The sequence below is a fragment of the Eptesicus fuscus genome, chromosome 22 (assembly GCF_027574615.1).
Source record: "Eptesicus fuscus isolate TK198812 chromosome 22, DD_ASM_mEF_20220401, whole genome shotgun sequence".
Classification (NCBI taxonomy): domain Eukaryota; kingdom Metazoa; phylum Chordata; class Mammalia; order Chiroptera; family Vespertilionidae; genus Eptesicus; species Eptesicus fuscus.
In genome coordinates this window covers 4782145-4793982 of record NC_072494.1, presented here as the reverse complement: position 1 = coordinate 4793982, position 11838 = coordinate 4782145, and the positions used below count along the sequence as shown (strand labels likewise).

The 11838-nt window shown below is 49.3% G+C and overlaps 1 protein-coding gene across 1 annotated transcript; it reads right to left on the bottom strand.

Moving 5' to 3' along the window:
* Positions 1-3530: 3530 nt before the first annotated feature.
* Positions 3531-5805, bottom strand: PRMT6 (protein arginine methyltransferase 6). The gene has a single exon (XM_008147333.3). It carries the CDS (start codon positions 5803-5805, stop codon positions 4603-4605), a length of 1203 nt encoding a protein of 400 aa, XP_008145555.2. The 3' UTR covers positions 3531-4602.
* Between the last annotated feature and the right edge of the window lie 6033 nt (positions 5806-11838).

Here is an 11838-nt window from a genome sequence, read left to right as displayed (position 1 = left end):
TACAAACAGAAAATGCTGTGGGTTGGCTAAAAGGATGGGATCCCATCAGCTACCCACCCAGCTGAGCAAAGCGAGACGCCAAATTCCATCGGGCACGAAGGGACAGATCGCAGAATCCTCTCTCTCACCGCCTTGTCCTCAGAACTTCTGCAGATATTCCGGAAAGTAAGATCACATTTTAATGCCAAAAAGTATTAGAAGAGAACAAAGATACATAAATTCCAACAAAACATGCAATATTTATTATAAGTGAGGAGGGCAATAAATCAAGAAAAAAAAACACTGGGGTATGGAAGTGGAGCCAGATATAAAGCTAAAACAGAGCACAAGTCAGTCATAAATTTGGCTCAGCTTTCTATGAGCCAATGGGAGAGGAACCATCCACCCAATGGACCGCGTCCATTAGCTGAGATAAACCAGTTATTTACAGGGCATAGATTTATTTCTGGAACTAACACCATAGAGGAATTTTCCTCTGAGGTCTCATAATCTATGCAATGGTCGGGAATATTTTTTTGCACCTGGGAGAAATGTTAAGGATGGAATTGACATGAGGGCCGGCTTCTGGACCCTGCTTCACAGAGGTTAACATTTAGGTGGAAGGAGGTCTTTCCGGGCTAAAGAAAGTATGCCAATTATTGATGTAGGTCATTGTATTCCCTCACTGAATCCCAGCTCTTCGAGGTTAGGATTTATTTACTTATCATAGGACTGAATTGTTAGGTAGTTGGTGTTTATTAAATGATGAACTGAATGAATGCCTCAGGGATGCCTCCCTGCTCTCCAGCACCAGGTATGTGTAGCCAGAATGGCAGAGTTCATCTACTTTGGTCCTGTGTTGAGGATTCAGTTGCCTGAGGACCTCGGAACGTGCCCCATTTCATCAGGTCTGTGAGGGAAGCTCAGGTACGGGGCTTGTTTCAATGAGTGCTTACCCTCTGTCCATCTTGAGATTCTATACCAGGGGTCCTCAAACTTTTTAAACAGGGGGCCAGTTCACTGTCCCTCAGACCGATGGAGGGCCAGACTATAGTTTAAAAAAAACTATGAACAAATTCCTATGCACACTGCACATATCTTATTTTGAAGTAAAAAAACAAAACGGCAAAAACACCCGCATGTGGCCCGCGGGCTGTAGTTTGAGGATGCCTGTTCTATACACTGAAGGTGGATCTCCAATGAGACTCTTAAAACTAAGGACTTCCCCTCTTTCATTCGTCACGAGATAAAAAAAATAACATTCCAGCCCTAACCGATGTGGCTCAGTGGATAGAGCGTCGGCCTGCGACTGAAGGGTCCCAGGTTCGATTCTGGTCAAGGGCATGTACCTTGGTTGCGGGCACATCCCCAGTAGGGGGTGTGCAGGAGGCAGCTGGTCGATGTTTCTCTCTCATCGATGTTTCTAACTCTCTATCCCTCTCCCTTCCTCTCTGTAAAAAATCAATAAAATATATTTAAAGAAAAAATAACATTCCAGAGGGATGTACTTTTTTAAAATAAATGTCCTTTTATTGATTTCAGAGAGGAAGGGAGAGGGAGAGATAGAAACATCAATGAGACAGAATCATTGATCAGCTGCCTCCTGCACCCCCCACACTGTGATGGAGCCTGCAGCCTGGGCATGTGCCTGACTGCCTGGTTCATCGGTTAACATTCAACCACTGAGCCATGCCGGTCGGGCAGTATGTCCTTATTAAAAAAAAATTAAAGCGCACACACACACACACACTGATTAATTGGCAATTTTGTTTGGGGTAAGGAGTTGAAAGACGTATGTTTCACTGCCAAGAATTAGCTTATGTGACCTTCGGCTAATTCAGTATCTATAACGTTTGTCTAGCATGTAAACCGAAGATAAATACCTGCCCCCGCCCCAACACCTGTGTCATCCCACTATTTACCGCATTATCCTTTGTTTATTTAATTGTCTGGCTGATCCTCTGAACATACCTAATTGGAGGCAGAATCTGGGTTTCATGGGCTTGTATCCTACGTGCTTGCTACAGTGGCCGTGGCAGTGTGATCAGTGCTGAGTACATGTAAGCTGTTGCAGGAAAGCAGGTGGATCTTCCCCCTGTGCCTCTCCTTGGGGCTGGCGGCTCCCCCGTGGCTCCCAGGGCCCTAGGCAATCAGCGGCAGTTCCTACAAAGACTGGACAGCGCCTGGGGGCGGAGGCATCTCCCATGCTCCTCCTCCTGCAGGTGTCCTGGCACCAAAGGGCTCGGGCTTCCTTTGGGTCCTCTGGTGCCGTCACACATTGCTCGTCACAGACGGCCATGCGGAAGCTGTCAACCAAGACCGTACAAAAACCATGTTCAGTACTTATCCTGCAGCCAGTTCCGTCTGTCCAACTGCTCCAGGCCTGTGTATTACGTACGTTTCCATAATGGCAGCAGCCGGGAGATACTGAGGTCTTATTCCAGGCACTGTGTGCTCATATGTATTAACGTGTTCCCTCACCTTCCAAATGTTCTCCCCGATTAGCGTGAGAGCACCGAAGAGCGCCGGAGAAGAGCGGGTAGGGATTTTGCTGGAGGTCACACGGCCTATGGAGCTGGGGCTGCAGCAGGAGCTGTCTGGCTCCGGGTCCAGGCCTCTCACCGCTGGCCGGTGCCGCCTCTTGACTAATTGCGTTAGTGGCTGTGTTTTTATGCGAACTCCTCTTTCTCTGGGGAAACAGCAACAGCAGGGATTTTAAAGCCTGCTTTGCCTAATTATGAAATACCTTTTACTTCTCGAGTTATCCCAAGCTTTAACCAGTGTTCCCTTTGGGGGCTTATACTGGCGATACGAACTCTGTAGGACTCATATATTCAGAAAACCGTATGTTTAAAAGTGGAACTTAAAAGATGCTTTCATTGGCCCATATAGCAAAGGAGTTATTCTAACAAGTTAAAAAAAAAACAAAAAACCCAGAAAACATAAAAACCAGAACTTGGTTCAAAACTGTACCCTAAAGCCTAAATAAATGTTCGACTTACAATACAGCTGACCCTAAAATAAGCAGCTGTTTACGCCCTCGCTTAAACCACACCAGGCTGGCTCTGGCTGCACCATTCACCTAGGCCAGGGGTCGGCAAACTGCGCCGCGGTTTGCTGCTCTGTTGACTAATGAGTTTGCCGACCACTGACCTAGGCTGCTAACGATCGGCACATCGGAGACAGCAGCTGTAATGGTATTGCTTGCTATTGGAGGATCTTGTCAAGTCTGTGATTTCGTACATTTCTGTTTCCCTTCATAATGACAGATATTCCTGTGGTCACCAAATTTTAGCAAATCAGTTATGATACTTAATGCTTTAATATGCGTTGAATCAAGGGGCAGAAAACTCATTATGAACAAAGCTGGTGGAGTACTTCAGAGGACCAGTTTTCACACCTGTGTTCTGCTAGCACACAAAACCCTCCACGCAGCATGACCCTGAAGCTATCCTCTGAAGGGGCTTTAACACCTTCCTTACGAGTGGACCAGGCCACAGCAGCATCACTCAGACAGCACACGAGACTTCTCCGTTCATCTCTCAAGGCAGAATGCCAATGTTTTATTTGCCACAGGGAGGAGGAACATCGGTGAAATAAATTGGATAACATGACTCACACTTCATTACAAACGACTTCCCTGAATTCACAACTTTCACAGTTGGCTGAGCTAAAAAGAAAAAAGGGAACTTTCGTGTTAAAAAGGGAACTTTCATTTGATTTAAGTAGGCCAAGTGAGATGATCCAGCTAAACGAGGGAGTTTAAAGGAGTGGACTCTTCTAGCTGGGAACATATTTCTTTAATTTAGTGAGCTGAACTGATTTGCCCACGGGGACAAAGAGGCCCTGAGAGCCAGGCTCTGAAACGACCTCTCTCAGCCTGTTCCATAAAATTATGGAAAATACATGGGACAGTTTCTTGACGAAATCTTAACAGTAAAGACAAGAATTAAAACAATTCTCTACCACGTCACTTTCAGGTCTCTTTCTTGATTTCTTAGATCGGCTGCACAGTTACATATACGGTCTCTTTTACTTAACGATGTGTGTGTTCAGCAACTTGAGCACCCTATGGAAGTAGTTACTAGTAAGTGTGAGAACAGGGTTATTTAAACTACCCCCTCCTCCTCCCTCTCACGGCCAGTAGGGTAAGTACTGTAGCCTAGAGGCCCCTGAGATGGGAGGGACTTCAGAGAAGGAAGGAATATGGCTCTGGACAGATATGAAAGCCAGACTGGAAACGTATGGTGTCTACACACCCTTTTACCTGTCTCCGCGGCTTCAGGCTTAAGTAAGATGTGAGGTGTCAGGGTGTGCATGGAACCTTCATACACTGACATGTTTATTACGTGTTTTTTCTTTCGTGAAACAAAGAAACAAAAAAGAAATACAAGTGCTTGGTACCACATACTTTTGAGGCTCAAAAGCCTATTAATAAACACGCTGTTTTCATCGTTGGGGGGCATCAGGGTCATTTTTAAAATAAATGTCGCCAGAACAAGGGAGAGTGAAGTCTGCCTCTCTCCCCAGGAGCCAGGAGGGAAAAGGCAGACAGCACATAATGCCCCCCCCCCGAGTTGCAGGCGGGATCTCCCTTTCTGCTGTGACCACCCCCCTTCGCTTCTACCGGGAAAGCCTGGCCTCCTGGGGAGGCAGCTGCTGGGAGAGGAGCCACTGCTCATCCTCCATGGCGAAGTCTTTGGCCCTTTCCTCCTGGTCGCCCACTCGGTAGCGCAGCTGCACGCGCAGGAGCCGGTGGTTGTGGCTGCAGGGCAGCAGCGTGATCTCTCCGGAGATGTCCGTGTCCTGCTCCACCTGCACCGGCTCGTTCAGGTAGAGGAGGGCTTGCTTCCAGTGCGTGACCGGGTGGAAGGGCGAGGTGGACAGCACCAGGGGCTTCCCCGAGTCCCCTCCCGGGAAGGTCACCTGGAACCAGAAGGCAAAGCCGTGCATGGCCGCCGAGCCGTAGCAGCTGAAGCGGAAGCGCCCCGCCACCCCGGCCTGCAGCTCCTGCTCCAGCCCCGCGCGGGCCAGGTCCAGGTGCGCCACGCGCTGCGGCCGGGCCAGCACGTCCTCGCCGCACAGGTCCTGCAGCACGATCTCCGACGGGCCCATGAGGCAGCGCGTGGCGAAGGCCTCCAGGCAGCTCATGTCCACGTCGTAGAGCTGCTTCACGTGCGCCCAGAAGCCCAGGCGCTGCTCCAGCGTCGGGTCGCTCACCGGCGCCAGGAAGAGCTCGGCGGAAGCCGGCAGCAGCAGCCCGCCCTCCTTCAGCCACTTGGCCCGCGCGTGCAGCACGGAGCTCAGCATGGACTCGTGCAGGAGGCCGTAGCCCATCCACTCGCTCACGATGACGTCCACCTGCTCCGGCAGCTCCACCGTCTCCACCTGCCCCGGCAGGACGTGCACCCGGTCCTCCAGCCCGTTGAGCCGCACCACCTCCCGGGCCTGTTGCCAGATGGCGCTGGCCTCCACCGCGTACACGCGCCGGGCCCCGGCCTGGACGCAGAAGATGCTGAGGATGCCGGTGCCCGCGCCCACGTCCAGCACCGTCTTGCCCCGCAGCGCCGCGCGGTTCCGCATGATGCCCAGGCGGTAGGCTTCGGTGCGGATGCGGTCGGCCAGCATCTCCTCGTGCACCGAGATGTCCGAGTAGCACTCGTAGTACTGCTGGTCCCGCTCCTGCCGGCACCACGGGCGTCGCCGCCGGGCCACCTCCCGCTCTCCGCCATCTTCCTGCTCCGCTCCCTCCCCTCCTCCTCCTCCTCCTCCTCCTGCGCCGCCGCCGCCCCCCGACTCAATCTTTCTCTTCTTGGGCTGCGACATCTTGGCGGCTCCGGCCGACTCCCAGCGGGCGTTGCGCGGCGCGGCGCCGGCGCTAGGAAGCGGGGGCTTCTGGGACTTGTAGTTCGCGCTGGCCTTTTCCTCTTCCTGAGCGTTTGTGGGGCCAGTGGCGGCTGGCTGCCTCGGAGCTGGGCTCAACTCTTTCATTTGGTGTCCCCGAGTCCCTTTCCTACCCCTACGTCCCCACAGCCTGGGATTCTCTACGTCCCCCTGCCTGTCCTTAGCCGCCAATTCTCTTTTGCTTCCTCTCTCTCTTCCTGCAGTGGGCACGCCCACTCCAAACTCAAAGCCCACGTTTTGTCTTTGCTGGGTTCCCAGATTTTATCCCAGCGAATGCACCTCTCCCGGGCGGTGGGAACTCTGAAAGCTCCCCAGAGGTGGGATTTAGAAATTGCACCACACTTTTTTCTTTGCTGCTGTGAATAGAGTTAGGGTGCAAAGCAGGTGTGAGTGGAACAAAGAAAATGAAATAACAATGTTAAATGCTGGTTCTGATTTCAGGGAGAACGCAAATGAATGGAATGATGAGGGCTGGTGGTAGAACTACTCTTTTTTCTTCCCTCCCTCCCTCCCTCTTTCTTTCTTTCTTTCTTTCTTTCTTTCTTTCTTTCTTTCTTTCTTTCTTTCTTTCTTTCTTTCTTCCTTCCTTCCTTCCTTCCTTCCTTCCTTCCTTCCTTCCTTCCTTCCTTCCTTCCTTTTTCTCTCTTTCTTTCTCTCTCTCCCTCTCCCTCCCTCCCTCCCTCCCTCCCTCCCTCCCTCCCTTCCTTCCTTCCTTCCTTCCTTCCTTCCTTCCTTCCTTCCTTCCTTCCTTCCTTCCTTGTCTTTTGTTTGTTTTTTCCTCTTGTTTTCAATTACCCATTCACTCAAGCAGCAACAAGGAATCTTCATTGCCGTCCAAGAATTACGTTTTTGGTTTCTTTTTTTCAGGAGAAGAGTTGCTTGGCGTTTAGTCCTGCCCTGTTCATTCTGTGGTTCATTCAAGAGTTCAGTCTTGGGGGGATTCAGCTGTGTGGTACAGTGAAGCCAAATGCCAAGTGTAAGTGGTGGCCAGTGACAGTACCCGCTCCTCTCCCACCCCCCAATAATAACTGTCTCCTTCATCCCTTGTGACCACTTTCGCTGCCACTCCCTACTTTTCCCTGTGTCTGGGCACCATTGGGACTCCCCGCTTCCTCTTCTTTCAGTCAGGCATCACCTCTTAGAAGTAGAATATATTTTTAAATACGTGTGATTTCTATATGAGTGTCTGTGTTCCTAAGAAGTAAGGTGAGAATAGCATTTGTCTCTGCTAAAAAAAAAATCACAGAAAAAAAAAAAAATCACAGAAGAAAATTAACTGTTTTCTTGTAGTCAGGCACTATCTCTGTTTAACCAAGGGGCCTTTGATTCCTTATCTGGGGGAAGTTCCTTCACCCCATTCTCACTGTTAATCTTCCTTAATGGATTAGGTTTATTGACCTCACAACCTCAGCTGTACTTCTAAGGGCTCTCAGTCCTGGCTGCTCATTACAGTCCTCTGTGGAATTAAGACAAACAAAAACAAAAAACCCCCTATGCCCCTGCCCCACCTCAGACTAATGAAATCAGAACCACTTCCTTAGAGGAGGGGGCGGGGCATCTAGTGTTTAAAAGCTCCCCAGGGGTTGGAATGTGCAGCCAGAGTGAGAACTGCTGTTTCTCACGGAAAATGATCTTGGTTAAATCTGGCTTCCTTATTTTCATTGGGTAAATACGACCACTTTAATACATGCCTTCTAGGCTGTTCCGGCATCTGTACTTCTTCCATTCTGTTCTTCCGCAAAAATACTTTCCTTCCCTTTTAAATCTATTCCCTTTTCTACCCAATTTTCAAAGCACTTACGTATGGTCGCTTTTTAGAAACTGCTGAATATGTGTTTTTTCCCCCCAGATATTTTAAGTGTTTATTGTATTACATACGTCCCCTTCTTTTCCCCATTGACCCCTTCTAGTCCACCTCTCACCCCCCACCCAGGCCTTCACCACACTATTGTCTGTGTCCCACCCACCCCCGACCTTCCTCTAAGATTCCACAGTCTGTTCCATGCTTCTATGTCTCTAGATCTATCTTATTCACCAGTTTATTTTGTTCATTAGATTCCACATAGGAGTGAGATCATGGGATACTTGTCTTTCTCTGACTGGCTTATTTCGCTCAGCATAATACTTGATAAATTTTGTTGGTCCTACCTCCAGTATATCTGAGTCATTTTCTTTATACCCAAGTCTACTCATCCATCTTTGCTTGCCTGGACATCAGTCAGTCTCCTAAGAGATCTCTCAGCTTCCAATCATAACCCTACCTAATCCACTCTCCACGCAGTTAGGAGAATGAGCTGGTTAAAACCCGAATGAACCATGCCATTCTTCAGTAACTTTCCCTTCCAGCCACCGAAACAACCCTGCAACGTCAAGTAACTTCCCAACTCATCGCATACTACATTCCGCTCCTCCAAGCTCCTCACTGGGCTCCAGACAGGCTGGCCTTCATTTAATCACAGGCCTCTCTCCTGGCTCAGGTCTTCACTTACACTCTCCCAGGGCCTGGGAAATTGTTCTCCTCAGCGATTCATTTCCTGACTTTCCCCCCCATGTTGTAATTTACATCCCGTTTTGTTCTGTACCGTTTTCATTATAGCAGCCTGATTTATAGCAGACATTGTTAAAATGCCATAACCTATATTTATACTTGAAATTGTTCAAATGCCATATTCAATACTCTAAGAGGGCCCAATAAATTTCGACCAAGTTCATAGTAGCCCTGTTGTCACCACCTGAACAATTCAATACCAACATTTTTAAAGAATTACAACTGCTCACAATAACACCTCCAAGGAACTATGCATTTGCCGTTCATCTGTTTAAGTATGAGGTTTACTAGCTGGGCCCTACACCGTGGATCTAAAAGACGCTGTACACATCAAGAGCAGGCCGCACGCCTAGGCTTTTTATGTCTGATGTTCCCATTTGTTTAAATAAAAATCACCGCCTTTTAGCTCCGTTTTCTATGAGGAGTTTTCAGATTCTTTGCTCTGCAGTGGGTATGTAGAAGTGAATCGAGGTGGCTGCTTGTCACAGCAGTTCCTGCATTGACTTCGCTGTGGGGTATTCAGTGCTCAGCTACGTCGGAGCCACTGTGGCCCACACCACGCTCAACCTGCCAATGACTTTTCATAAAGAAGGTAGCCCAGCTCCTCATTTTTCCCACCTCTGCTCTGTACCATTCCTAAGGCTCGGCAACACACTAGGTATGTAGGCCAAACCAACCAACCAACGTTCTTAAATGCAGTCAGTATGTACAGCTAAGCGAATGATTCCAGCACCAAGCTCTTCTGAGGAAAGCTCGTCAAGACCAGATAAAAACACAGCATCTGATGTGTGTTTCTTCCTACAGAATAAAGAGGGGATGTAAATTAGAACATGGGGGGGGGGGGGGGGAGGAAGTCATGAAATGAATCGCCAAGGAGAAGGACAGTTCCCCAGGCCCTGGGAGAGTGTAAGTGAGGACCTGAGCCAGGAGAGAGGCCTGTGATAAAGGAAGGCCAGCCTCTCTCGAGCCCAGTGAGGAGCTGGGGAAATAGCACAAGGTGAGCTGGGAAGGTACATGCCTGCCAGGCCTTGCACAGGCTTTGACGCGTCATATCATCAGAATCGAATTGGAGCATTTCTAGGAGAAAAGAGGACGTTTTGGACATGGAGAAGTGATCTGTTTTTGAAGTCAATACACCACTGGCTTTGTAGCCTGGTTGTAGGTTTTGGGACCCGGTTAAAGCCCCTTTGTGCTGCATTATTTACTCCGAAGCTACATTCACAAATACATTGAATACACAGAAATTAATAACTCTAGAAGGGTGCAGAGTGAGAACATTTGCACTCAACTATGGAGATCATCTATGACATTAATATCATAGTGATGCTGGTCGGATACAAAAGGGTGAGCAAAAGTAAAGTGGCAGGCTAACTGAATTTCAGCTTTTGAGTTTAGGGGCAAAAAAATGGGGGTTAGGGGGATAAATGGTTACCAGGCACGGTTCATAGCTCAGTTGCACATGCTTACTTCAGCGTCAACTCTTAGCAAAGGACACCACGCAAGTGAACTTGAATATCCTTTTGATTAACTAGCTTCTTAACACGTTGAAATGCGCTTTTCTATCCTTTGGAAAGAATTCATGGCAAAAAGGATCAGAGGGTGGGTTTAAATAGAGGTAATCCTCTAAGAAATTACTCCTTAGCCGTCAGACATATAGAAAAGCAAGAGAGACCTGAAATACGCCTGATAAAGCCTGTCTTAGCCATTGTCTTCATGTAATAGGCACTCTGGGTGAGGATTAGACTGCGCTCCGCAGTCACCCCGAGAAACCCTGTCCTTTATGGATTCTCCGCCCATCCCTCTTCTTACTGAACTAATGGTTCCTTTTCCACCTCCAAGTGATGAATGAAGTCATTGAAGGCAATTACTGGGTCGAGTCCCAGTCGTTCTTGGATTAAAATCATGGCTCTCTAATGAGCCGGTGTGTGATCTGTAAATGGTGATTCTCAGACCTGCCTGGGCAGCGGACTTCCCTCGGGAGCCTGCTAGAAATATGCCTGCCTGGGTCTCTCTCCCTTCGATTTCGATGCTGTGGGTCTGGGAGGAGCCAAGACACGTGTAGTTCGTGATGCCCACGCAGGATTGACAACTCTGTGCCATGGTTGGTTCGAAGTACGTTCCAGAAAGAGGAGAGACTTTAAAAAATTAAGTATATTTCAGCATTTTGATTTGAATTTATTTGATATATTTTTGTGTGTAGGAACGTGAAATGCATTTTAATAAACACTGCCTTTATAGTTATTCAAAGCGCGTGTATCCATTCTTGGGGGACACGTGATATTTTGAGACTCTCTTCTCCCTGCACAGTTTCTGCTTCTTCTGAGAAGCTTTGCCACTGTGGCTTGTTTCGGTCCCTGTCTTTCAAGGTAGAGGTCAGATTCCTCTGAGCAAGTCCTTCCAGGCTCCTGCCCGGCCCGTTATACGTAGGCCTGGCCGTGAACCTGTGTGAAACCCAGGGCTGAGAAGGTAGGGCCCCAGCATTCAGAGGGACACGTTCCCCAGAAGAGACAATCACCCAGACCAGTGGTCGGCAAACTCATGAGTCAGCAGAGCCAAATATCCACAGGACAACGATTGAAATGTCTTTGGAGAGCCAAATTTTTTAAACTTAAACTTCTTCTAACGCCACTTCTTCAACATAGACTCGCCCAGGCCGTGGTATTTTGTGGAAGAGCCACACTCAAGGGGCCAAAGAGCCGCATGTGGCTCGCGGGTCGCAGTTTGCCGACCACGGACCCAGATGACCCGGTTTCATGTTGGTGGGATAACCAGTTCTTAGGAAGACTTCTCAGCAGCCTTTGGAGTTTGGCTTTATGCTCACCTGCACCTCAGGCAGCGCATGCGTGGGGGTGGGGTTCTTGGGTGCAAGTAAGGTTGCCCCTCACGAGCCCCGTTGTTACCTGCTCAGCAGGTGCCTTCCTGGGTCTGCTCTGTGACCAGTAGTCAGTTATTGGCTTTCTGGCTTCAAAACACCTGTTCCTTCTCTCTAACCCCGCTGTCCTCTACATCCTTGTGGCTTTGTGGTTTCCAACAAAGCAAAACACCTCCCTTACGAGGATTCCAGTCGCAAGAATCCCAGGAAGCGGGCATTATTCTCGTATGGCTTTTGCAGATTGGGGAGCTGAATTCCAGAGACACTCAGTGGCCAAAGAGCTAGAAGGCGTAGACTCTCCGACGGGTAGTGCTCCCCAGAGGTTGTGAGGTCTCGTGGGCTAACGCTGGCATCAGACAAGCCGGCTCTTCTCCTCCCGGACCAGGGAGAAGCCTGGTTCCAGCCCAGCTCCGGGACCACGAACCTGTGCGGGGAAGGCTGGGCGCAGACCGAGAGCCGGCTCTGTGCAGACCTCACGGTCACCGGGGCGCCGCCAGCCCGGGGCGCGCTGTTCTGGGGCACACACACACATTCT